The sequence below is a fragment of the Buteo buteo genome, chromosome 4 (assembly GCF_964188355.1).
Source record: "Buteo buteo chromosome 4, bButBut1.hap1.1, whole genome shotgun sequence".
Taxonomy (NCBI): Eukaryota; Metazoa; Chordata; class Aves; order Accipitriformes; family Accipitridae; genus Buteo; species Buteo buteo.
The window spans coordinates 38,529,058-38,556,798 of record NC_134174.1 but is presented as its reverse complement, the minus strand read 5'-3'; the positions used below and the strand labels follow the sequence as shown (position 1 = coordinate 38,556,798).

At 44.7% G+C, this 27,741-nt stretch overlaps 1 protein-coding gene across 2 annotated transcripts in view; it reads left to right on the top strand.

The window, feature by feature from the left end:
- The first annotated feature begins 7,172 nt into the window (after positions 1-7,172).
- CDHR1 (cadherin related family member 1) overlaps positions 7,173-27,741 on the top strand; it is a 47,043-nt gene continuing 26,474 nt past the window's right edge. The window contains exons 1-10 of one of the 2 annotated variants that reach the window (XM_075025598.1): positions 7,173-7,233; positions 7,504-7,506; positions 8,006-8,101; positions 16,863-17,008; positions 17,840-17,890; positions 19,224-19,313; positions 19,815-19,901; positions 21,595-21,711; positions 23,395-23,538; positions 26,506-26,584. In XM_075025598.1, coding sequence (XP_074881699.1) covers positions 7,173-7,233; positions 7,504-7,506; positions 8,006-8,101; positions 16,863-17,008; positions 17,840-17,890; positions 19,224-19,313; positions 19,815-19,901; positions 21,595-21,711; positions 23,395-23,538; positions 26,506-26,584 — 874 coding nt within the window. The remainder of the gene's footprint in view (positions 7,234-7,503; positions 7,507-8,005; positions 8,102-16,862; positions 17,009-17,839; positions 17,891-19,223; positions 19,314-19,814; positions 19,902-21,594; positions 21,712-23,394; positions 23,539-26,505; positions 26,585-27,741) is intronic. The other variant, XM_075025597.1, reaches the window with a different exon arrangement.

Genomic DNA, 27,741 nt, shown 5'->3' with positions numbered 1-27,741 from the left:
ACCTTGTCAAACCCCAAGGCAAAACTTGCTCACTTTAACATGAGTCTTAATTTATAAGCTCTCCAATTTATTTATAGATGCAAAGGAGCAAAAGTAGATCACATACAGTCTAAAAGTGTATGCAATTCTTAAAAATGATGAATAAGTCAAACAAAAAAAATTGTCTTCTGACACTGAGAAGTAACCAAGTACCAGAAAACCTACCTCTTGAAAGGAAGTTAAGCCTTCTTGTTACATGGCTTTTGCTAAGATTTTCTGCATCAAGGACAAAGATAATGTGCCACAACTTTCCTGAAGAAACTGCAGTTTGTGTGCTTTAGTTATTTGTTTGCCCAAACTTTGTCCCAGAATTTCAAAAGCAGACAGCTATGTTGGGTGCTTCCATTCTTGTTATCCAATTTAGGATACTCCAAGGAGGTTCAGGTTGGCATGCTGCTTGTGGTCAGATGCTTGTAGTCACCTCTCTAAATCTTGGTTTTCCTTTCCACGAATGAGGAATGTTTTTCTTCTGTTTTGTGGGCAGTATCTTCCTGAAGCAGTTGAGTTACCAGTTTTCTTCATGGTATGTGTTTTATCAGACTAGATATAAGGAAGAAATTTTTTACAATGAGTGTGGTGAAACACTGGAACAGGTTTCCCAGAGAGGTGGTAGATGCCCCATCCCTGGAAACATTCCAGGTCAGGTTGGACGGGGCTCTGAGCAACCTGATCTAGTTGAAGATGTCCTTGCTCACTGCAGGGGGGTTGGACTAGATGAGCTTTAAAGGTCCCTTCCAACCCAAATCATTCTATGATTCTATCCAGGGTTTTACTGTTCTCCTGTAAACTGCTGAGGTTTAGCATAGCTGCTCAGTGGAGCTGCAATATAAAAAAGGGTGTGTAGAGTTACAACTCATGTTCTTTAAACTCCTCAAACCAAGCAGTACAATATCACTTTCAGCTATTACTGAGCTGGGAGAGGTTTATAAATTTGACCAAGATCATTAATGATCACATCACTATCTTTTGATGATGGTAATGTGAATTTAATGATCTTGGGCTCATTATTTATAGACTGTCTGTGGCAGAGATGAAAACTGAACTTAGACCCCTGTGAGTCAGAACTGTAACAATGAGATCATTTTCCTTTCAAATGTAAAAGTGTTAAATTCATTCAATTAATAACAAGAGAATAACACAGTGAGAGGGAGAAAGAGGTGTTTATTGGCTTGCATTTGAATCTTGCAGGACTATAAAGAATTCCAGGTCATTTTAACAAATTTGCATATCCCAAGTAATGGGAGTGGGCTGTGGAGAGATGCATAAACTCTTATATAGGAGGTAGCATACTCGTTCTGGCAACCGGGAGGATCAGAGTTTGGTGGTCATAGCCAAGGGCTCAAGCATGTGTCTCTGATTAGATTTAACCACCAAAAACACAGGACTGTTTCTCTTTTGCTGTTCCTACTGTGCAATGTTATTGTGAGTCTGCTTCCTTCTTATAGCTGGTAATTCAAAACATAGAGATAGTGATGGACAGTGAAGTCATCTGAGGGATTTCAGGCTCTTCTCTCCTGCCATCAGACCAGCTCAGGTTCCTGCAGATCCCCCAGCACTTTCCATAGTTTCTCTGAGCAGCCAGACAGAAGGTATGGTGCTGTGCTAGGAAAATGCAAAGGATAGCTCATGTAAAATTCTTCACCACCAAAAACAGTCATCTGAAATGGTCATCAACAGTTGCTTCTGGATTTTGACCATCATTTGTACTCTGTAGTAATGGAATTTGGTGGAGAGTGATGATGTGCCCCAGTATAAATCATCTCTCAGCACTTTGGGGGGGGTGATTTTGCGGGGAAGGAATGATGTAGTTTGGACAGGCAAGAGTGGTTTGCTTTGGTTTGGTTTGGTTGTGGTGGAACCTGTGCGTCTAACTTTGTCTCAACTCTCTGCCTATGCTGACTCAGCTCTGCTGAAACAAAGAGCACTATGACCCCCCCCAGGTCCCAGCCAGAGAGCAAACATCCAAGCCACAAGTGCGTTTGTTACATTTACTGTACTTTAGCACATCCTGCTGCTGTTAAGATGTTTGGAGAACAGCTTGGACAGCTCTTGCTTGTGTTGTGCTGTGGGACTTGCTTGTGAACTGACCCTTCGGTGTGCAAGGAACAGCCCAGCTGTGGTTTACTGCTGTGTCAAACTCAAGGTTGTTAGCATGTCTGTCTTACCTGTGGTGTATGTCACAGGCCCACCCTGCTCCCCTCCTTTGCTTTCAAAGCTAAATAAGAACTTCCTTGTCACATTCAAAGCTGAGAAAATAGGGAGAGTTTTGAGAAGGGTCTTGAAAATGGCTGAGGCTCGACTTCCCTCCTTCATGGCTATTGCATCGAGCAATTCTCAGTGAATGGCTCTGTGCAGAATGCCTCCAGGTTCCAGGTATCGATGGTAACTCCCACAGCCCTTCTTAGCAGATGATTTAGAGAGGGAAGGCCAGAGTGTAATTTGGACTCTTTCTGCACATGCTGAAGTTCATATAAAGTGTGCGGCGCTTTTTATGTTGAATTTATTTAGACACACAAGCGCACACACAAAAAATGCTGAATATTCCTCTCCAAGGTAATGCTTAATGTCTTATGCACCCAGAATTGGAGGATGAGCATAGGAAAAAGCCTAGCCTGAGCTGTTATTATATGACTGTGAACTTCATTACTTATCAATACTGTCCAGAATCTAGAACGGAGGGGTTTTTAACTCAGATAGAAGCAGGCATACAATCTGAAGACTATACGTAGTTAATATGAAGCAAAGCGGGACAGTGGAAGATAATTTAATCTCTGTTATTGCTTTAATTTTATTTTTCTCTCTATTTTTAAATTGCAAATGCGTGCAAGCGTCCAAAACTGATTGAAATACAACTCACGAAAACCTCACATTTATATGCCAAGCAGGCATTCCCCAGGTAGGCAGCTCTAGTGTGATTGCCGTGAGGTGGAAGGGCCACCCACAATGTGGAAAGAGTAATTTATCTCTGTGCCAGCTCCGTCTTTGCCCTCTCTGCTGAGACTGCCAGCACAGGTGGCAGCGAGTGCCAGCTGGGATGCTGGGGACCGAATTGGAGCACTTGCTCTTTGCGGGCTGTAAACAGGCCTCCTCCCTCACCCCAACAGAGGAAACACTGGCTTATACTGGTATTGCTGCGTAGTGTGAGGGACTGCGGTCTTGTGGCGTTTTATGTGCTGTTTGCCAGTTCTAGTCTGGCCTACGTTTTAGGTTGGGCTTTGGGATTGGGCTCAAGAACAGCTGTCTTGAGGGGGCCCTTGATTCCTGTATTCAGGGATGTAGAAACAGAAAAAGGGCAGCCGTCAGTACTGGTGGAAGCCCATTTCTTGTCAGCCATACCTGGTTAAGGAAGACTGCTGGTCTTAGACTTAAACTGGGGTTTGGGGCTGAGAAAAGTAAACATGTTGGGGCCCAGGTTTTTCCAAGGTTCTTGAAGGCTCAGAGAGATAAGAGGGCAGGAGCTGGCAGGGGCTTGTGTGTGGTGAGGTTTGTGTCTGGCCCCTGTGCCCTGGAAGGTTCTGGTCTCAGATTGGGGTATGGGTTTGTGCTAGGGCAAGAGGAGCCTCCGTGGCTCAGGGGATCCCAAGGGGCTTCACAATGCACAAAACAGCTGTTACAACCAGTACGCCCACGCTGCAGTCAGAAGGGGTGAAGACTGCAAAAATATTCGTTGCATTATTGTAGCATCCTTCAACACTTCAACCTTTATTTTATAAAAATTCAGGTTGTCTAACAAACTTTAGTAGATATTGTTCATCAGTGACCCAAATCCAGAACTTTTGTTCTGAAAATATTATTTCTAGATTTGTTTTCATACTGAATAGTAAACAAGCAGAACACCCTGGGAAACGAATTGGTTCAGATCAGATGGGTGTATTTCATTCTTGTTTTATTTTTTTTCTACTTGATATGCTAAAAATGTATGAAATAGAAAGTTTCTTCTACATAAAGAGAGGGATCCTTCTATTCCTAAAACTGTTGGGACAGAATATATTGCTCTCCTGAAACCCCCTCCTGCCCCTTTTCTTCCCAAGGAGAAAATTCATCAAAATCAGCCTGGCTCCATGAGCTGTATTAGCTTTGATCAAAGCATATTTTCTGACAGAAAAAAAAATACTCTGTCAGAGCATTGCTGTGTTAGGTATGTATCTGAGTGTGCATAGATGCATATTAGCTAGGTTTTCAAACTCTAAGGGGATTAAGAGCTCAAACTCATTGAAATTCAGGAGGAGTGAGACATTTTGCTTCCTTGGAGATGCAGGCCCTGGAGATTTAGATCCCCAGGGGATGCAACCAGAGGAACAGACAGCTATTAACTTTGGCAAGAGCTCTCCATCACTTTTTCTAGGAAAATATTCTGCAGACAAAAAGTAGGTTGTTAGTTCCGGATTGAGGAGGCAAGTGAGGACATTTAGGTGCTATTTATGTTTCCTTTTGGGCACCATGCAGGTGCATTTCTGTGATTTTATCAGCAGTTTAATATCACTGTTGACAGTGGCGGCATGGTTAAATCTGTAACAGGGATTACATCTATATCCGTCTTCTATATGTGTATTCTCTCCCACACAAATTTCAGCTTCAGATCCCTTTTATCGTGAATTTAAATGCACTAAAAATACATTTGTTTTCCTTAGTTGCCTGCTGCAGGTTCCCCTGAGTTTTACAGGCCACTGCTGCAGTCACACGTTGGTTTGACATGGAGCCTTTGCAAACACTGCTCTACCTGAATTAGTCATATGGAGTCACACCAAAGGTCTGGTCTTGTAGGAGATGGTTAGAAAAAGATCGAGATGACAGAGGCCTTCCCCTCTGGTTTAACTTTCGAGCTTCTGCCAGGTGGTAATTTAGTGCCTTACTGAGCCACGGTTTGCATCTGTATCATTAGATCTGCTAGTCACTGATGAACCTAACCTTCATTAATTTGTCTAATCCGTTTTGGAGCTTTTTTAGGCTTTTGGCCTCTGTACCGTTCTCTGGCAAGTTCCACGATGGAAGGTGAGTTTTGTTAATACTGTGCCCAGGAGTTTTACTTCTACCCTTCTGGGAGCCCTAAAGTTGATTTGTTCTGCAGGCAGAGGTGTCCTCCCAGCAGCACCGTAGGTCCAGGGGAATGTGGAGGTGCAGAAATGCCTTCTCCGCAGCACGGGAGCTTCACAGCGCTGCGTCTGCAGCAAAGATTTCTCTCTCATGGCTTCCTCCATCATTTGTTCACCCTGCAGTTTCAGCAGCTGGTGGGTAACGTATGCTATGAATACGTGGCAGGACGTAACTGCCAGCTCCCTTTGTAGGAAAAACACATGGAAACTGCCTAGGCTGTCCCTGCCCTACTTTGTGTGGGATGAAAGCTAGCCCAGGAGCGCTGCCCACCTTTAGCTCTGCACCCCACAGCCAGGTGCTGGGAAGGGAGACGCTGTCTGTAGGGTTACGGCTAGGGAACGCTTGCCTCCTCTCTTCCCAAAACTTTGCAGATAACGATAAAACGCATGGGTGAAATAGGGAGCCAGGAATCTCCGCTGTTGCCCCGTCTGAAGCTGCTTCCTGGCTCTGCCCTTGTCTCGGCCCGTTCTCAAGGGGGCAGCAGCTGCCTGCCTGCGTCCAGCCGGCCGCTGCGGGACGTGCAGCACCCCACGGAGTTACAGGGCACCCACGCGCTCCGCTCGGCCCACAGGCACTGCAGCAGGAACGGCCGCTGGCCCGGAGAAGGCCCCGAGGGGCTGGCAGCACCCCCGGCTCCTCCTACGGCAGCTCTGCCGGAGGCCTGTCCGCCGAGGCGAGGTGGGCTGAGGGGCACTGGTGGCGGCACCCATCCCACCACCAGCACCCGTCCCACCACCAGCACCCGTCCCACCACCAGCACCCGTCCCACCACCAGCAGCTGTCCCACCACCAGTACCCGTCCCACCACCAGCAGCCATCCCACCACCAGCACCCATCCCACCACCAGCCATCCCACCACCAGCAGCCATCCCACCAGCACCTGTCCCACCACCAGCAGCCGTCCCACCAGCAGCCCTGCTGCGTGCGGCCAGCGCCAGCCTCAAGGGCCTCCACAGGCAGGAGAGCCTAGCTTCTGTCACGTCAGAAAGCATTGCCGTGGAGAACTCTGATTAATTTCTTAGACCTTTCCTTCAGGAAGGCTGTTAATTAAGAAACAGAAAACTCTGTTAATGCACCCTTAAAGGGCAAGCGCTTTGCCTCAGGTCAAGTTTAAACAGCTAAGCCACTGTGTAAACATCTCCTTGATTGGAAGCAAGGTGTTACCACTGATGAAGTTCCTTTTAAGCAGCCACAAGCCTTGACTGTGAAAAACTTCCCAGAGTGACTGATTTTCTATAATTTATTGGATGTCATATATTTTAAATTAGTGCAAACACCTTTCATGTGCAGAAAGCCAAAACAAGCAATGAAAAAAAGCTACTTTGTTAACTTTTTTCTATGTGTTGGTGGTTAAACACACTTTTTAGTATGTTGGTTAGAAATTATCTGCTGAACGTAAAAGATGCTTTCAGAAATTCATGCAGTTTAAGAATTAAACAATCAGGCCAGCTCATGAAAAGAACACTTTGACTTCTGCATTTTTAGTATGCAATTTTGTGTACTTTTTGCTGTCATAAATGTGATTGTTTCCTTTAAAACAGTAATGACCACATCCACTGTTTGTTGCTCACGTTAGATTTTCTTCCTTTGTAGTTTCTCAAGATTACTAAAGCTAAAATGAAGAGAAACCTCTTATAGCTCTCAAAAATAGAGGACTGGCTTATAGAATTAAAGACAGAGTTCAGAAAAAAAACAACTTTCTACTTCATCTTTTCTCTGACTTGTGTGTTTGGGCAGCACAAATACAGTACTAACAGCAGAACCTATGACAGTTACACTGATTCCTCCAAATCTTGTCTCAGAAATTAGTCCCACAGCTCCCTGCAAAGTAATTGGTCTAATTAGGTGGTAGGAAGGAGCTTCTTTAAATTCTTCAGAAATTAAGACGTGTCATCCGCTTAACATCTTAGCATCTGTTACTGCCTCTTGCACATTTCTGAACTACATCAGTCTGAAGGACACTTTCCTGGACCTTTCAGAGAGAAAAAAAACCAACAAGCCTTTGAAACAGAGAAGAAATTGACCCTTTCTTCAGTGGGATGAAGCATGTAAGGCATTCCACCCCCTCCTTATTTCTCAGTTTGGTGCACGTTTGCCTGGGTGAGTACAATAATCACTTTGTTAAGTAAAAATACAGGAGGATACAAGCATAACCTTAAATCCTGTAGTAATCCTTACTGATGTGGTAATGTTCTCCTGAAATATTTTCCTTGGCAACTGATCCCTGTGCAAATGTTACCCTCTGTGTTTATATATTTGGAGTTTTGTTTCAGATGGGCTATTTTGAATCTCTAACAGTCAGTCAGTAGAATGACAACTAATTTGTTGTTTCTTGTTTTTTTTTTAACTTTGTTTGCTGTTGTCTGGCAGCAAGTAAGTAACTATTTAATTATGGCTAGTTGCTCATGCAGTAGGCATAGTTTTAAGACAGAATGTGCTTAGAATACTGGGTAAGGTACCGAGACACTGGGAAAGTTTCAGACATGCATGTGTAGAATAGGGGAGTACAGTCATTGCAAGCTGAAAAGGTTAATTTTGCAATGAAGCTGTCTGGAACTGATTGAGATTTTTTAGAGAGATCCTGCTACTTGCTTTGTTTCTGTTGGTTTGGGTTTTTTTCCATATACCCTCTTTCTCTATTTGCTGCTGTGTGAATACTGGCACAGTGTCACTTAGAAGTAATTTTATTAAAAATACCTGTACAGACATATAGATACAGGTATAGTTCTGAAAGTCCATTGCAGCAACTGGGTATGTTACGCACTCATAGTATTCCCAAAACAGCTCATGTTTACTGGAGTCAGGTAACAAAGCCAAATAACTGCCACCTACAAAATGCTTTTCTGTGGCTTCTGTTTTGTTTTAATTGCAGTTCAGGCAAATTATGCCCCCTATTTCTTTGATAATGGAGCCAGAAGCACAGACGGGAACATGGCACTCCTCAGCCTTTCGGAGGACACACCTGTTGGTCAGTATTAAAATTAACATGTCTAAATTGTGAAACTGGAGCTGCTTGCTCTTTTGATTAACAACATACATTTTGTTGTAAGTTGCTGTTATATACTGTGGTCTTGCATGTTTTTCTCTCAAGCTTTTAATTGGCCTCAATTTAAAATGACATGTTTGAATTGTAGCTGTAATTTAAAACATGAATTTTAGCTCCCCTTTCCTTGGTCCACCAATCTATTCACAGCATCAGAGCACAGACTTTTGGGATCAGAAATAAATTCATGGTGGTAAGGGACTTCTTACCAATTCTGTAAATGCTTATGAGAAGAAAGTCTAGTTGCTGGTAATTTTAACAGTCTTGGTAAAAGCAAGCTGTACATTGAAAAGTAACAGAGGCATGATTTTCTTTAAACAGTTATTACATTTTTCACATTTACGGTACAAATGGTAGAAAATGTTTCTACTTGGAGTCAAAATTGCTTTGTCTAAATAACTGATGTTTTTTAAAAAGGTTTAGTTTTGGTTTATTGAAAATTCAAAAATTGATACATTTTTCAGCTTTCATCATTTTAAGGCGTGTTTATTTACGCTTCTTTTAACTGTAGTTGCATTAAGAAAAATTAAATGAGAACAAAAAGGTGATTTAGAATCAGTATTTTTCACGGGGGGAGAATAATTTCCTAACATTTAAAAAATTTTATGTAAAGTATATTACAGTGATGAACACCACCTTTTCTTCAAACATTGTGGTGAGGTTTTGTTTAGGATTTGCTCCTGTTTGTCTGTAGCTTTTACAGGCTAAATCAGAGCAGTATTTAGCTCTTGCAAATCGGGTACCAGAGCACCAGCACTTATTAGCTGCCTCGTGCAAAGAGGAGAGCCTCATGGCTGCGCGGAGGGGTGCTCCCCAAACCCTCCCCTCCCAGGGCTTAGGCAGCTGGGGGAGGCAAGGGTGAGGGAAGATCCAGAGGGGACAGCCTCCCCTGGAAGACTGACGCTGCCACCTTTGCCTTCCTAAAGATGACCAGGGTCACCCACTGCTTTGGAAAACAGCTGCCTGGGGTTTGCTCAAAGTCTCCATTCATGGCCCAGTGGTGTTAATGCCAGCCAAGATCCACACCAGGCCTGCTAGAGGGTGGGGAGAGGGTGACTGGGAAGCAGTGACTTCTCCTTTGCCTGCTCAACCAGAGAAGAGGAGGGGGAGAAGGTGGCACATAGCGTAGAAGTGACGCATCCAGCTGATGAACTTAAAAAGAGCTTGCTTATGATGCACCAGGGATTTCCTATAAGCTTGGTCAAGCTTATGTGAAAACCTCAGCTGAAGGCCAACAGTAATGTAGTGGCACTTGCAAAAGCCAGAGGCAGACCAAGGAGCTGCAGGTTTTGCTGTACTTCTGCCCAGATTCACATGGAAACCACACTTGCTCAGCCTTGGCGATCCACATGGCTCTGCTGATTACTGGAGTAAGGTTAGCCAGTGGAATCACTTGTCTAATGGTGTAGATAAGGCTTGTAATGCCAGATAGCCACAAAACAGGACCCCAGCTCAGTTTGTTCGGGGTGGTGTTTGCCAACTCCACCAGTCAAACCACAGGCAGTACAACTCCCATCCCCTGGTGTGGTGCCAGCTCACGGACATTTACCGAGCATCAGCCTCTCCCTGTCACTGCTGGGAGCCTCCAGCCACCTGCGTGGGCATGGGGAACTAAAGATGGCACAGAGCCACAACACCGTCAAAAATGTCCTTCCTATCAGGACCGCAGCACCACACGATCTCACAGATGACAGCACTCCCTGCAGCAGCAAAGTACAGCAGTAATTTTTCAGGGCTGGGTCCCAGTGCATCTGATCTGGGGCTCCAGGCAGGCAAAAAAGGAGAGTATGCGTGCCTCGACAGCAAAACAGCAGTGTGAGGGATCAGACCCTGTGTTAGCGTTCTTGTAACTAGCCTGAGTAAGAATAATGACAAATATGTGATGGTCTTTTGCATGTGCTTTTGTAACATTAGCAACCAGACTACATAGAGGTCCCTGGAGAGTTTATGCTTTGGTTGCAGCAGTGATAAAGCTCAAGCTGCTCTGTCTTCAGTGCTGCTGTGCCTCATGCTTGCTGGCTTCATCCAGAATGGGTTTACATTGGCTGGCATGTACTTCTAATTTGCTGTATAAATGTGCTTTAAAAGACAAGAGTGAAGCAGCTTCTGTCTTAAAGCTCCAAAGGTGCCACCAAAAGCATTTATCTGAGGTGACAGGTTAGGAAGTGTTGAGTTTAGGCTTTTGCAAAGGGCCTAGAGAAACCCTTGAGAAAGAGAGATAAAACCTTACTTTTGAGAAGTCCAAATGTGATAGCTTTGCCACGCAGCTGCCAGTGCTTCTTTGGACTAATTCCCAGAGCACTTTGACTAAAAGCTGTGAGTACTGCAGGGTCCTCTCTTCTGAAACCACTTTCGGAAGTTCCCTTGGGACGTGGCTGCTTGGGGTTTACTCAATGGGAACTGCTGCTGCTACCCACTGCCCACATCAGCACAGCCACTCCTCGGGGAGGACTCCCCTTGGGGGGCACAAGTGACATTGGTGCTTTGGTGCTGCAGTGCTGGGTGTGCATTCAGCTTTGTGCAGGGTGGGAGGACCAGTGTTCACATCAGCCCACAGTCAGAGCTTCATGCCAGAGCTCAGTGAGGGCTCACGCTGCCCACGCTAAATGACTACCAGGCTGGCCCTTTTCTGTGGCCCCAGTGGCAGGTCTTGCACTGCAGAAGAGGTTATTACTCTTCATCCCTCTGCTGTGATCTCCTCCAGAAGAAGGAAAAGGAATCTGGTCTCCCATGTCCATGTGCAGTCCCAAGCATCCACACTGCAGCAGTCATCTTTCAGTTTGAGCAGGATCATCAGTCACAAAACAGAGGAATTAAAACTTCCATATGTTTGATTCTGGATGGCTTCACTCAGGCATAGGTGCTGCAAAATGGGCAGGTAGCCCTTGGGTCTTCCCTGTGCTTACATAAAATTTGGAGTCATAGACAGGATGCTTTTCTTGGCAGCAGCCAGTGTCTGATCTGAGGAACGCCGTGGACAGCAGCTTTAATAAACCTCCAGGAATTTTACAGCCTTTGGCCCTGCTGAGATTACAAGCAGTTGGCAAAGTGGTGTGTGTTAGTTATATTCCCAGGCATCCGTAGGCAAGGGACATGCAACATTTTTGAGCACTGAAAGGAGGCAATGGATTCTCTATGTGACTGTAGAAAGAGAAACTGCAGTGCCACAGCTGCATGAATGCATCAAATTCAAGAAAATCACATTATCGTGCTCATATCATCCTTAACTTGACCTTCATTTCCCCTGTGCAATTTTGCTTACATACAGATAGTTGTGTTCTACCAAGTTACATACATTGCAACATAAGTTATCATAAAACCAGCAAATACTATTGCTGTGCGAAAGCTTGAAAGTCTGCAGATTCCCAGATCCCATTTATTGCTGCAGAGACACCTTTAGGTAAGAAGGGCCAGAGCAGCAGCCCCCTCCAGTGCCAGATTTAAGAAGAATGGGGAAGGTTATGAACTGAAATAACAGTTGCAGTTTGCGTGGCTGTTTGGCAGGGCAGGTGGGTGATTAGCTCTTTGCAATGAGTTGCTTGTGTACATACAAAATGTACGTGTGCTCCTAATCAAGGTCTTAAGGCATGTGTGGGATGCTATTTCAGGTTGTTTGTTTCATCTTACCTCATTAATCCCTGTAAGCCCTCATAGTGGGGACACGGTGGGACTGAGAACAGCTGCAGAGCAAGGGATTGAAGCCTATACTCAGAAGGCCTAAGTTCATTACTCTCTCAAAGCCCAAGCATTGTCGGTGCTCTGGAGATCTTTGCACGCCTCTCATCCTTGCATTTTTCCTTTCTGTTTGTCCCCATGCCCCCAAGTATGCACTCCACCCCATTAAAAGCCAGTTTGCAGTGGCAATTCTTTGATCCAAGCTACAGCTGCCAGCTACCTACCACTGGCTGACTGACCACTCCAGGTCCCTCCATCCTTAAAGCTTCCCCTGTTGTTCCCACACGTTCCTGGTCACATTTCTTCCCATCATTCCCAGCTGGCTGGGGAGAGCCCTCTTGTCCCCTCTGGTACCCATCACTCCTTCCCTGTTTCTGTCACCCCGATCCAACTGATGGTCCCCAAACTGGTGAGAGTCCCTGCTAATGCGTTTCCTGGTCCTTCCTTCAGCGCCCAGTGATCCCACCACGGCACTTGGCCATCTCTCTGTGTGTGTTTCTGTATTTCATCCTTCACAGACATAGTAGCTGAACCTACAAGGAATTTTTTTCGGCCCACAGTTTATTTCCAGCCCTCCTTGTCACAAAAAAATATCTGAGTGAAAGACTAAACACCCTTCTTTTTTAAATGATAATTCCTTTCTGACTAGAAAGGACAGAGACGAGGACAATTTAGCCCAAGCTGTGTCTTGAAATGTAGAGACCCACCAAGACCTCACGTTTGGATGACTCCAGAAAGCCTAAGTTTTTGAAGGTGCAAAAATATTCAACTTTTTGCAGAAACTAAAACCTCCCCCTTTGGAAAGCTAGGAGCTACCAGCACAAAACTGTTAAACACAGCCTGCCTTCCGCATCACTGCGGCAGAGCTAACACCGCACAAAACGGAGCCCCCTGGAGAGCAGAGCACTGCTCAGAGGTGCACTGAGGACTCGCAGGTGTTCCACCCTTGGCTTTTTCGTTCTTCTAACAGAAACTGCAGGTACATCAGAAGATTGCTCTCAGGCGGCTTCTCCTTGAAGGTGGTTGCTGTGGGTGCCGCAGGGACGCATAGCTGCTGTCTGTGGGGTGGTGTTTTGGGGCCCGTGCTGAGCGCTGGCCGCCGTGCCCCCCTGTCCCCGCCGCGGGGGCTTGCGGCTGCGGGGCCTGTTTCGGCTGCTGCTGTGGCAGCCGTGGCTTTTGGGCTGCCGATCCTGGCCGTGCCTCCGCTTTGTCAGCCAGCGCAGCCTGCCAGGGTGCAGGGAGGAGCCGGAGTCTCCTGGGAGTGCTCTGGAAGGAGCGGTAGCTGAGCTGGGAGCGAACGGGAAAGGAGCCGGTTTTGAGGTAGTCTTGGTGTGCGGTCCATGCGAGTCTGAGCTCCCCTTTGCTCAGGGTGAGCTCGGAGTGTAAACCAGCTGCCTGTAGGCTTTGTGTTAACTGTCCGTCACCTCTCCTGGTGGGGGAACGGGCCTTTGGCTGAGACCGGTGCAGAGCAGGCGCGTAACCCCGGGTGGGATGGTGTCTGCTGTGACATTGGGGAGAGAGGTGTCCTGTCCTGGGAGCATGGCCGTGGGTGTCCCGCTCAGCATCCTGTGAACAGATGTTAGCTGTGGTGGCAAAGGGCAACAGGGGGACTGAGCACGAGTCCAAAACGTGCTTGGCTTGTTTAACTTGGCAGGGAGGATTTGACTGCCGGGTGTCACGCAGCAGAGAGGGAGAGCGTGTCTTCAGTGAGAGGGCAAAATGCACAGAGGCTGGCCGTGAATAAATTTAAGTCAGAAATGAAGTAAAATGGAGCAATGGCATCATGGGACAGCCATTCAGCCTCAGTGGCAGGAGTGAAGAGGAAATGACTTTTAACACAGCGAAAGCCTGGCATGGCTCCTGGGGCGGAGCTGTGGCAGACAGCAGCGTGCGTGTCCCCGGGACTTGCCCATCCCAGCCTGCTGTGCCATCCCCTGGGTACTCAGAGCATCCAGCTCTTCCGACTGGGGCTCTTCCATGGCATTTGCCATATCCCTGGGTAAAGACTCTTCTATTCTCTTATCTTTCTGACAGGGAGAGGCTGTTTACTTGGTACTCGCTGATAAGATTTTAGCTGGTTTTTTAATTTATTTCCTTTTCAGCAAGTGGAAGAAGCAGACTGAGAGGAGATTTTTAATTGGCATTAACACTGTGCTGAGAAGTGTTCCCAGGGGTGTTAATGATATGGAAAGTACTGTGCAGTGAAATTACAATTCAGAAAAAATTAGGAATTATAATGAACTAGAAAAGGAATTTTGATCCACAATCCAATTTAAAAGGCACACAAGTGTCCTGTATCATGAAAAATGAAGAAGTATCAGCTTTAGCTAGGAAGCAAACAGTCCAGTGTAAAGATCAATGATGTCCTTCATTACTTGCTCAGAAACCTCAGTAGTCTCAGTCTGTACCAATAACAATGTTTCTTCTCACATTTAGCAGCAAGAAAATTCCTGTTTTCCTTATAAGGAAATTCCTAGAAAAGGTAGGAGAGTAAATTGTGAGATTGGAAGAACAAGCCCAGGTTCAAATGTATTCACCTAAGCTTTCACAGTGTATTCTTCCCTAGCACATGCCCTGCGATCCCAGAGGAGTGGTTTGCAGTTCGGGTACTACCAGCGTTGGTAGTTCAGGGCGGCCCCAGTCACAGCACTAGACCTTGTGCCGGGTTGTTGCCTGCAGGCTCCGGGAGACCCCAGACATGGGTTGTGGTGTCCGTCCTGTTCTGCCACTGCACAGGCAGCGCTGCTCAGCAACTGCTGCAGACTTCGGCATGAGCTAGATACAGGGGGGACAGCCAGCGGTATATCAAGTGGAAGGGACAGGAAAAGTGAAGAAGAAGGGCAGAAAAGCAACTAAGAAGTAAAAACTTCTAATGACCGAAGAAGGCTGAAGAAAAGCACTGTATTGATAATGATGTCAGTGAAGTGCTGACAACTGACACTTGAATTCTCCATTTGGCCCCAGCTGTGATATTAAGACAAAGCTTTTGAAAAACAAGAATAAATGCAGTCAGTGCTGGTGCTGCAGAGCCTTCAACAGTCTTGAAATTTTGGTCTCCCATGTAGACAACTATATCAGGAGGCAGGTGTCCTTTCAGGACACTATTTTATATCGGCCCCAGTTTATTCCTCTCCTTGCATTTCGTTGTACTTATGCAGTTCAGTTGTTCAATCAGAGAAGCATCTTATCATACTGCTCGTTGTCTTTCCCTAATAATTTGGGGGGATCTCAGTTACAGATGTGTTGTTATTTTCTACTCTGTTTTGTGGAAAAGTCCAAGAAAAATGTGGAAAGTTTTTTGTAGTTTTGTGAACCTGTTTTGTAAATCTTGACTATTTGCTGGCTGGCTGAGCCAGCTCATAACAGGGTCTGTTGTTTGTGCTCCTGTGGGCCTATGGTTTTAGCAATGTGAACATTTTTCTGTACAAAGTTGCCCAAATATTGCCCTGGTAATTATCATAAAAGAGTTTACTCATAAGTGAGCACAGATCCCACATCGTTTGGCATAATCTCTTGTTATGCAAAGAAGACAGCCATGTTTTCTGAATATCACTGCTGATGCCTGGAAGTTGCATGTCCATTAAGCCCACTAATTTGTTTGCTTCACATTTTGCATGAGGCGTGAAAGGTTGCGTTGCAGAAGTGAGGAAACTTTCGAGAAGCTGACCTGTCAGTGCTGTGACCTCAATCAAAGCTCTGGAGTTAAACAGAAGCTTATGGATCTGGTCAGTGAAAAACTGGAATGCCACTGCAGAGAGGATATGAGAGAAAGATTACAACTTTTGAGTAAAGAATTAAAAACCTCTCAATCTCAGGGCCACAGGAGTTTAAAACTGGAGTCTTCTGAGTTCCCTTTAACAGTGCTCTTCCTTCACTCCATGCTAACTTTCTTAGCAGGGATCCTTCCATCATATCTTTGTATCCATGCACAAGCAAAACTCCCTACTAACAAGTCAGTCGCTTGGCTACAGGATTTCCAGTGCAGAGAACTTTGTTAGATGTAAAGCAGAGTTTATGTTCCAAACCTCTGCAACTTGAATATCTCGGGTAACTTACACAAGGCACAGTGGATTGGAAGGAAGCAACAGCAGTGTTATATATTTCAGGCTCAGTTAACTGATATTTGTAAGTGCTTGAAGTTATTTGGATTAAGATATTAATGCACAGTAGAATGACAGACATGTAAGTTAAAAAAATAACGCTGATAAACCATCACCTTGTTTTGAAAACGTGGGTGTTGTAACTCCCCCAGGAAGTATCGCTTCTGATAAACAAAGTCAGTTTACTGGAAAAACTGGCACCAACTTCTCCAATGCTTAAAAATAGAAATAACAATCTCTCTTTCCCCAGCTTGTGAAAGAAATATGTTGATGAGTTGGAGAATTTATTCATTGGTATGAGCATGAGTGGGTGTGTCAAGTAAAGAATTTAACGAGAGGGAGCTAATGAGGGGGAGTGAAGTAGGAAAGATGACTTGCATCTATTAGTTCCAAAAGTGGAAAAGTCTGCAAATGTCCCTGCATCTCATGAGCTTCAGAGCCTGGGTCCTGTCCTGTGGGAGCGCTGCCTTTGGTTGCCAGATCCTCTGCCTGCTAGTTTGCAGTTTCGTTGTTCCCATAGACCGGAGGTGTGCGAGGGCCTTTTGTACTGCTGAGATTGTCACCCCGTCGTACAACAGCATCGCTTCTGACTCGCCTGGGCTGAGAGTTAGTCAAGAGCTTGTCATCTATGTGAACACTATGATGTGAACAGTATCAATCTAGGTGCAGTTGCACAGGAAAAGACCTGAAGTGAGAGAAACCAGGACTGACAAACTCGGTTTAACAAGTAGGCTAAAAAGTGGCAGTCAGGACTATTGAACTGTCTGCTTATCCACATTTCCCAGTAAGTGGGTTTGATTCACAAAAGCTTTGCCTGCTGCAGGGTAGCTAAGGTCCTAAGGAACAGACCAGTGAAATGATCACTGATTGAAGTAACCACAGGGAAATGTTATTGAATGCCAATTTTTCAGGTACCCATGTGTACACTCTGAATGGAACTGATCCAGAAGGAGATCCCGTGTCGTACGGCCTGGCCTATGAAGCTGGATCAAGACGCTACTTTTCTGTTGACAAGAACCTTGGAAATGTTACGTTGATCGAGGAGCTTGACAGAGAGGTACAGTGAAATGGCACCACTCTGTGTGTTCATGGAATTTCCTTCAGTTTAATTTGATCTGTGGCTTTGCACCACAATATCAACTTATTTGCCCCTGAAATGTGTAATTGCAATTCTGAGACATCATACTTCACCCATCACGTTGTTTTCCAGTTGACTTGTGCCACCGACACTGCTATAAAATTTTTCAGCAGCTGTCTGTCCAGCTTTTGCCAAAAGAGAAGTTTACTCTTTATTCCTACCTTCCCCTACCCACACCCCATTCAAGAGCGAAGGGGCAGTTACAGTCCTCAAATCCTGAGACAGGGGACTCTCCTGTCATTAGGAGGAAGTAGAGATTTGTGTAAGCAATGTTCCAGGACACTTCTTTATTTATGTCATAGGTCTTTAGCCCATGTAACCATGTGGGTTGAAGATGTTCCCAGCAATAGTGGCCTGAAGGCGTCCTTACTCTGGGAACACAGGCATTGAACCCTCCTTCGCGGGGAAGGGTGCGCAGTACTTATAAAACCCTTCAAAATACTGTATACTGAAACAGAAGAATTGTGAACCAATTGTGCCTTTTTAGGGAGTGTTTCTTGAAAAAGATGACTGATTTTCACTAGCACTTTACAGGACAACAGGGATTCCCAGACCAACCATCTCTTGACAGTAGCCACAGAAACTCCAAGGAGACCCACAGCTGCGGGGGGCTTCCTAGCCTCTGCTCTGGTTGCTTTGTGGTATTAGTTGTTACTTTCATCTGCCTGCTGAGACATGTTTAAATCTGCAGTCCCTTTTCCAATCAAGGCAAACACCATCTCTCAAAAAAGGAATTTTCTTGGTTTACAGAAGGAAGATGAGATTGAAGTTATTGTCAGTATTTCAGATGGCCTGAGTACAGTAAGTATTCAATTGTCATGTAGCTTGTCAAGCTGTCTGTCCCCACATACCTCCTCCTATTAAACTACCTTACAGGGACTATCTCATTATATCAGAAAACATAACCTCATTAGAATCTCACCTCCTGTTTCAAGAGCCACTGAAGTCCCAGTAACTCAAGTCTCACTCCAGCTCTTTGCTCAGTTATTTGAGGATAATTACAATGTAGAGTGAGCTGAAAGATTGGCTTAGTGGCCTGCAGAATTACAGCAGCTTCCTATGAAGTTTCACCGTCAGCTCAGTAGGATTCATACCTAAGAAAGATCTGGAGGCTTTTTGGAGAAATGCCTGACATTATAGGAACTAGTGTTGGACACCCAAGAGCTGACTGTCCCTCCACCCCCACAATGTTTCTCTAGCATGATGTTAAGAAGATTTGCTTAGGCTAAGGTGGTGGGGGTTTTCTCATCTGCTGCTGAATAAAGCTTTGATCACATCTAATCATTAAGGACTTATCTGAGGCATTGCACAAGCATCCAATCCTAGTTCTACAAATTCCCTTGGCATTTTCAGTTTACGGACAGATGCTGTCACAGCCAGGATATTACTCTGCCAATAAGAGGACATGGGCTTCATCACTAGAGATGCCACAAAAGTGGGACCCTCTTACTGTGCACAAGACTGGATAACTCTAGAGCTCTTCCTCATCTCAAACAAATTAATTGAGATTACTACAACAAAAATTTGGGAGGTGCCAGCCTCCTACAGGCACAACTGCCTTGGCAACCTCTGTAAATAGGAAATAATAGGATCACATCCACACGTCCACTTGCAAACAGCCGGGAGGTTTCGTTGGTCAAATATGTTTGCTTCTGTATTTTTAGAAAGAGAACACACAATTTGTTCAAGATGGATTGTTACATATTAGTAGCATGTATTTGTACATCCAAATTATGCACGCTGTTAACCTAGTATCATGATATCAAATGCGGCATTAATGAATGCTCTTGGCTGTCAGGTACCAGCTTATATATTCTCGTAAAATACATCATGGTATCTTGAATGCCATAAAGAAGAAGAAAGACTTTTGAAAATCAGCCCAAATCTGTAATTTATAAAGTACTCTGAGACTCCTTGTTTAGTTTGGAGATATCTAGGTGTTCTCCACAGAACAAATGCTTCTGTATTATGGGATTTTCTGTATTTTCTTTTATGTGCTCAGTTTTGGTAGTGCAAAGATATTCTATTACAACATAATTTTTCATTGCCTTTAACTGCACCATAGTTGGCAAATTAACAGGTACATGTTGAAAATCAGCTTGAGTCATAATATATTCTTCATATTCTACTCCAGGTTTCTGAAAAAGTCAGGATCCTTGTAACGGATGCTAATGATGAGAGCCCGGAGTTTATCAATACACCTTACATAGTCCAAGTCCCAGAGGTTGGTGAAGTTCCTTTGCATACTGGAAGTATATTTCAAAAGGATGTAAAGAGAAGCTAGTATGTTTTCAGTAAAATAACAGGATGTGCAGGACTAACTTCCATTCTTTTGTTTTAGGGTTTGGGTAGATATTTAATATTCACTGCAAACTTAGGGAATAAGTCTGTAGGTAGTTAAGGTGTGCTATTTTGTGGGTAAGCTCCAAGATGCGAGTCATCAGGAGTTTTTAGAATTGACTTCAGTGGGAATAGGATGCACTCTGTCTTAGCTGAGATTTTCTGTCATTTTTATTCCAAAAAGTTTTTTTTCCTTCTTGTTCTTCTCCAGTTTCCTTCATTTTTAATCTCTTCCCTCTTTTCTTTTGCTCTTTGGTTCCCTCAGTGCTTTTATATTCTTTCTACTATCATTCTCTTTTTCTGCCTCCTTGCATGCTCATTTTTCATTTCTTCTAACTCACCTGGTTTTCCACTTTGTGTGACTCGTAACTCTTTCTGGTCACAGAACGCTCCCTCTGGCAGCAGTATCTTTAAGATTGAGGCAGTGGACAAAGATACAGGTTCTGGAGGAAGTATCACCTACTTCTTGCAGGTAAGGTATTACCCGTACCTTCAAAAATCATCTTTCATTTACTGAGATCTCAGAAATCAGGTTAAAAAAAAGATTTTGAGGAGTGAGCCTGCTACTAGTGTCTATAGGACCAATTTCGTACCATGCACAAGAAAACAAGCATTGACAAAATGGATATTGTCAAGTTGCAAGCAGCCAAGTGCAGTCCAGCAGGCAGGAGGAGGAGATGGAGTTGCCACTATCACTCCTATGTTTGCCAGCAGGACTCCTCGCAGCAGGGCTCTTATTAGCCTCTTCTTTGGAGTGACAGGGAGAGCAAATCTCACTTGTAATCTTGTATGCATGTGGGATTTCTAAAGCATGAAATAGATTTCTTTAGAAAGCAAAATGCGCTGGAAACCTGAATGTGCACTTTGGTGTAGCAGGCTGGTGCATAACTGAGACCTGGATCACGGCGTGAAATATGAGGTACTAAGTCTTCTCACTGACAAAGCTGTGCCTGCTTGAAACCAGCCTTTCAGTTATTTCCCGCTGGTGAAGAACAGAAAGAGCTCCGTATTTAAAGCTGAATTTCTGTATTACAGACCTTCTGCATGCCAAAATGGCAACTTTTTGCATTATATCCTTCAAATTCCTTCTTCCCACAAGCAGCTTTGTCCAGATTAGTTGCAGTTCCCCTTATTCAAGAGGCAACAGAAAAAAAAAAAACCAAAGCCAATTTGTTGCAATATTTACTTTGGATACAAATATGGATATGGAAACAAGTTGGAAGGTATTTACACAGCACTAAATCTAATCCTGTTAAGAGTTTGGGCATACTCTGAAAGAACACCTTGAGTGCCTTGTTGGAATTTAGTTTTCATTTCATGAATTATGATCCTTTTAAAATATAATATGTGCAGGATGCAATTTTGCACAGGGTTTTTCCACTAAGCTGGTAGCCTGTGAAGCCAAGGAACAGCAATTTCAGACTTCTATGTCTAGTTGATATATCTGTGTGGCAAAAATCTGTGTATTTGTTGAAAAAATGTTGCCATGTCTTTTGGCACAGTCTCTGGGAATTCTCAAGTTGCATGAAAAAAACCTCTCCGAAAGTCTGAGTAGTCAGGTGGTGATGTCTAGTGAAAAGGCCAAGATTATCCGACAGTGGTTATTGTATATGGATGCCCAAATGGAAGTGTGTTTATAGATCCCTCCAGTCCAGAAGAATGGAGGGAGACATTTTTAGGCCTTTTTGGAAATCAGATGTCTTTTAGCTATTATTTGTATATCACAAAATTCACCAAAACACCACTCTGTTGACAACAATCTATGCATGCAAACTTCCTGCTTTTTTTTAAGCCAGTAGAACTTTGAAATACTAAGGGATAACACCTTTTTTCTTCTTCCTTTTGCCCTCATCTTTTTTTCTGCTAAGCCTCCCTACCTCCTTCCATGCAATGAATTGTGTTAACCAAAGATTTCACAATGAAATACTAAAAGATTAAAAAAATCTACATTGCAGGTAACTGATTTATTCTGAATAATGAGAGTCTTGTGGTTGGTTCATGAATTGTTCATAAACACACAGAGGTGAAATTCATCAAATACATTATTCACCCAAACTGTATCATTATTCTAGTCTTTTCCCTTAGCAGATGAAATAAAAGATGAATCCCTACGGCAATTTTATTTCCATACCTGTAATCTCTCACTGTTTCTTCTTTTCTTCTAGAACATCCATGCTAATAAGTTTACAATAGACCGGCACAGTGGTGTCCTGCGCATCAAAACAGGGGTCACCCTGGACTATGAGAAATCAAGAACACATTTTGTCATCGTCGTAGCCAAAGTATAAAGCTTTTATCTGAAACTAGAGGAGGTGGGGGGTTGCATTTGGGTAGGACTGATCAGTTCAAATACAAGTGTGACTTAAAGGATTGCTGAAACATGAAGCATAACATTGAGGCGGCAGAGTCACTCCCTCTGTAACATCTGGAGGTGTGGGGGGGAACACGGAAAAGTGGGGGAGGAAAGGTGACCGGTGTCTGCTGCCGAACAACATCTGGAGGCATTGGGGAGTGGGTTTCCCACCTTTCGCTCGGGCCCCAGTGCCAGGATAGCGAGGCCCACCGCAGAAAGTCACCTGTGCATTTTGAGAGTCCCCTAGAAGGGAAGGGCTGGCGTTTGCAGCCCCAGCTTCCAGAAGCATCAGCCCTCAGGCCCGTGCAGGTGCTCAGGGCTCCCTCGTGCTGCCCAGGGCATGGCCCCACCGCAACAAGGGCAAACCCCGGGCAGGCAGGCGGTGCGGGTTGCAGTCGTTAGCCACAGAACGGCACAGGGCACAGCTGGAGCCGGTGCAGCACAAGTGACCGACTTCTTGTCTGGAAATATCTGTGCACGTTTCGTTCTTTCGGTTCTCTGCTGCCTTGTGGCAGGAACTTATTCAAATCCTGCAAATATTGCTGCACATCCCTTCTTGCCACTGTCATTCTCAGCAGTGCTGCGCCTGTGGCACGGCTGGGGATTCATTAGGCATTAAAAGTTTATGGATTCTGAAGTAAAGTCGCTCAGGATCCTGTGGGGACCTGTCACACAGACTCGCATGGGTGGAAAGGGGATGATTTTGCTGTTACTTATGGGGACTTTGAGTTTCTCATGTTTTATGAAAAACATACAGATCTTTTTATGTATTTATTTAGCCGGGGTTCATTTGAGGAGAAGTAACAAATTTGGCTTAAATGCTGCCTTTGGGGCAGTAAGGAGGAAAAAGATGAGCATATCTTTTCCAAAAAATGGAATTTTTAGAATTGGTACAGCAGACGTGCTGAACAATTCACACTCTTATACACCAGCATGACTACTGACCTCCAGCCGGTACTCTGAGACTGAGGGTGTTAAAAGCTTCTAAAATTGCGAGTCATCTTTCTGATTGGCTCTGCTGTACCTGTAGCACAGAGTTGATGGTAGACAAGTCCCCAGAGACTGTTTATACACTGTGGCTATCTAACAGTTCTTGGCTGCACAGCTCCTCCGTGCTTTCACTTTATCACGTAAGAGTCCCTAGGAGATTTCGATCATGTGCACTCTTTAATTTCCCCCTAGAAATGCGCTCCCTTGCTACTGTGCGTTGTCTTGTGTTTTTGACAAGACTGTGTGTGGGATGAAAAGCTGTAGACCTTAGTCGCTAAATTTTTGCATCAGTTTCAAGCATTCTTTTTTCCTTGAAAAAACCCTGAATTCCCTGTCCCCCGTGTTGTTGATAAAAGGTCATGTATGACTACATATATCGGCACAACCACTTTTAATATAAGAAATTACTTCTGAGATACTGCAAGCTGTCTTCCTAATCCGAGAGGGAGCAGGACAAATGGAAAAGAGAAGGGAATAGGGCAGCAGAGATTAATCTGTGTGTTGAGAGAGAGAAGGGATTTCTGGGACTGTGCTTCTGAAGGCTCATGAGGTGCATGCAATGCCATAAGCTGATTTGCAGACATGTTTTAGCAGAGGGCTCTGACGATGACTTCTCTTCTAGGATGGTGGTGGGAAGCTCAGGGGAGACAACAAAGTGTTTTCAGCCACAACAACAGTTACTGTCAATGTGGAGGATGTTCAGGACACTCCTCCCATGTTCATCGGGACTCCCTACTATGGATATGTCTATGAGGATACACTCGCAGTAAGTGCTGGGGTTTACCTGTAGGAGAACAAGTGCAACCTTTCACATCTCAGTCAAGATAGCCCTATGGTTTCTAGCACAGGCTTTATTGGAAACTGGGACCTAAACTCTGATTTGACCCCTAGGTGAAATGAGCTGACCAAATCTCAGACTTGTTCTTATTTACATCCATTGCAAATTTGCCATGCAAGGCTTCCTGTTGCTGTCGTTAAAGTCAGAAAGGATTCTTCCCATCTACATTGGTCTAAGCCCAGACAGTGACTAAGAGTTCGTCTGTAGCTGAGACCTGCAGAGGCACGTGGCTAAAGGCTTAAGCGGGTTGCCACTTACCTCACCTGAACACATCATGCTAGAAGCCTTCGTGTGCTGTGTGGTCTCACGGTGCTTTTATTTTCTAGCTGAACAGTCCGGTATCAGCAGCTGGTTGTGCAAGGTGTGGGGAGAATTTATGCCCAAATGCTCTACACTCTTTGTGCTGTCCCATGGACATCACCTAGGGCGAAGCAATCCTGATATCCCCAAAATGCAGGGTACTTTCTGCTCAATGATGGCTAGATAGGCAGAGTGGGCCAGGAAGTCCTCCAGGCCTAAAACCCACCAGATTATCAAGCAAGCTGGGGCATACACCACGTACACGTGGGGACACTGCATCTGTCAGCATGTGTCTGCTGCTGAATATACCACTTTGTATGTATCACAGACACACACAGAGTCCAAGGAGTAACACCGAGCTTCTGGCTGTGCCATCACCTCAGAAATGCCTGATGGCAGATTCGCTTAAAAGGGAGCACACAGCTTAGCAAATTAGTTTATTATATCCACCGTGATGCTTTCAACCACGTATTATTCTTGAAGCTGCAAACTAATGAATTTTCTCTATATCTAAGCAGTGGCATGATACTGTGTATAGATCCGCTTTCCCCCGATACACAAGATTTAATTAACATTTTCTTCATACATAGGACAAGAAATGGTGTCTACTCATGACATTGCCCAACCCTAGAATATTGATCTCTTTGGCAGTGTGATTGCACACTGTTCACCTGATCTTCCCTTGACTTTCAGGAAAGATTGTGTCTTTACTTTCTGTCCAGAACTCCAACGTATGCTGCAGCCCTTGCATGACTGTATATTACAATTCAGTGCTTAGGCTGTTACATTTCAGCAGGGCAGAGAAGTAATGCTTGTGTACTTTGCAGATGTTTGAAATGAATGCTATTATGTATATTGATTTATTCTGCATAGTTACATATAGATCTTGAAATAACTATCAGGTGCACGCAGGAGTTAGTGTTTACTATGGAAATGGGAGGCAATAAATGTTAATTACATCCAGCCTGAGCTCATAACTTACACCATTATGATATTGTAATGATGGAAGCACGAATTCGTCCTTCCCACTGTGGGTTTTGCTATTAGAATGAACTCCCCAGAGAGAGATGCACTAGCTGATTTTAGTGTTGCTTACACGTTTGGTGTTAATTTTGTAAACTTGCTTCTTTTCTCCTTGGTGGAGTTGTCAGGATTTACAAGTACTCTGTCACCTTCAAAGGGACTGCACTGTGTTTTGCCCAGTAGGCAGAATTTATTGCAGCTTCCAGCATAAATGATAATAAATACAGTTCTGTATTTCCAGTTGCTCTTACAGAGCCTCGCTCCTGTTTGAAAAATTCACTCAAGGGTTGTCATGAAAATGTTTGTTGTTGCCATTTGTGATTAACTGACAGTTACTTCAACATTCTTTGTTTTTGCAGCCCCAAACAGCACCACTTTAGTTCAGAGGCCTAAATCGCACAGCTCATTGCCACTTGGGTGCACATTTTAATGCTGACAGTCATCATCCCTCTGAGTTGATAGGAGTGGTCACACAAGCAAATGGTCTCCAGTACACAAGTTCTATACGTATGGCCCACGGCCACATTACTTGCACAGAAAGACAGTGAAGGTTTAAGGGCAGTTAAATCACCATAATTTTCATCACAATTTCATGCCCTAAATGTTCCGTGGGCCAAGTTGCTTTGTGATCTCTGCTTTCTTTTGCTGCCTGTCTGAACTTAATTAGGCAGGACCAAAATGAACTGATGACTCCTCAGCAGCTGCCTGTGTCTCGGCACACTGTGTAGCCACGGGGCACGCAGCAACGCCGGGACCCTACGCAGCAGCTACCAGAGGGTATCTTGGTACTGACCCATACTGACCCTCGGGTCTCAGTTTGGTTACTCCAAATCCCCTGTCGAAGTCTGTGGCTCAAGGTAGGCGTCCCTGGCCACGGCTTCCCACTGCCTCTGTGGCAGAGGCACCCGTGGCCACGTGGGGTGTGCAGCCATTTCACACCCACGCCGTCATCACTGCCACGTGGGGAGCAGCGCAGTGCTCCTGCTGGTCCTCTGGTCCTCACCCAAAGCTGAGTTGGAAAAAGGAGGAGGGGGCCGAGCACTGGGAGCACCGGCACCGGTCCCTTGGCAGGCGCACGGCATGCCCTGAGGCTGCGCCAAGCCCTGGCCCCCCTGGGGCAGCGGAGGCCCAGGCACGGCAGCAGGTTGCTCTGCCCTCGGTGCAGGCAGCGGCACGGCACTGGCAGCAGGCTGGCGAGGGCAGGGGGCACAGCGGGGTCCGCAGGGAGTGAGCAGCAGCAGGGGTGTCCCCACCTTGCGTGGAGGTACAACGGGAACAACTTGCGTGGAGGTAGTGCGGGAACAACTAAAACTATCGATGGAGGACCAACACAGAGTTGGTCCGAGGAGGAGCATTCAGCTCCTGCTCTGCAAAGCCAAGCACTGATTTTTTTCCGGGTGGGAGTCAATGGCCCTTGCTGTGTTCCCCATAGAGCACAAGCAAAATTACCCACTCTCCCTCCTACACCTCACTGCAGAAAGACTTACAGAAGTTCGGTTTATTAATACACAGTTGCAATTTCACCACTCTTTGATCTGAGCCCACAGACTGTGATTTCCCATTTCTCCCCAGGGCTCTGAGGTCCTTACTGTTGTTGCTCTTGACGGAGACAGAGGAAAGCCTAACAGTATTCATTACTGCATCGTGAACGGTGAGTAGACTTGTCTCGTCTGAAATCTGAAGGGCAGTCGAAACTAGATCTGACATTGAATTAGAATGGGATATGCTAGAGCTCAATAAAGCTGAGACAAAATCTCATGAAATAATGTCAGGTACCTCGAACAACTCCAGGGCCCTGTCTACCAGAGAACAGCCAAGATACGATTCACTGAGTTTTAATATCTGCTTCACAGAACTACGCTTGGAATTGTTAATGTTGCTGATTTGTTAGGCATCAGTAGCCTGCTTGTCATTTCACGAAGTGTAAACGGAGATGCATTCGCTGCTACTGAGCATCTCTATCATTTAATCTGGGAGGCGAGAGAATGCATTGGGAAACCTAGACATGGTATTTAGAGGGATATTTTCATTAATACTGTGATTAAAGTGGCTAAACGGTCAAAGCTCTGATTTCTTGGAAGAAATTTTATTTACCAGTGAAGAGACACTAGCTGTACACTGCACTGGAAGAAAGTAGATGTTATCAGAAGATTAATGCTTTTCATCAGCTATTCTGAGTCTGTTGCACATCTTTCAATAGCATAAATGTGAGACTTAGCTGAATTGATGATTCATTAGCTGGTGAAGTCAGCATCTTAGCTGAACTAAACCCCAAGCTACAAATTTAGTTTCGTTTGGTTCTCTCTTCCTCCAAAACAAGACCTCATGGCAACTGGGAACCCCAACTCCCAGGTGTGAGAGATCCCAAAATTTCATAAGAGAAATCTGAGGTATAGTTGCAGAGCTATGCAGTAATTTCTTCATTGTGTTATGTGATCTAAATAGCAAGGTCTAGAGAGGACAGAAAGGATTGCATTTGAGGTTTTGCCTTGATGTGGCATGGGATCCATGCTGAGGTTCCTTCTCCTCAATGCAAGGGAATAGATAGAAGTGGGTAAAAGGAAGGTAGGAACATTGAGGAAAAAAAAGGTTGCAGAAGAGAATAGATGGAAAATTAGAAAAAATAAAAAGAAAGGTGGAGAATGAAGAGTAAAAACAAAGTAATTGGGATGAAAATATACTAGACAAGGGAGAAATTGAGTAAGGAGAATAAGCGAAGGCAGGTGAACCAGGGAAAATGTCAAAGGGAAATAGGATTAATGAGGAAAGATACTAGATTTCCGAAGAAAATAGAGGAGGACCAAAAAG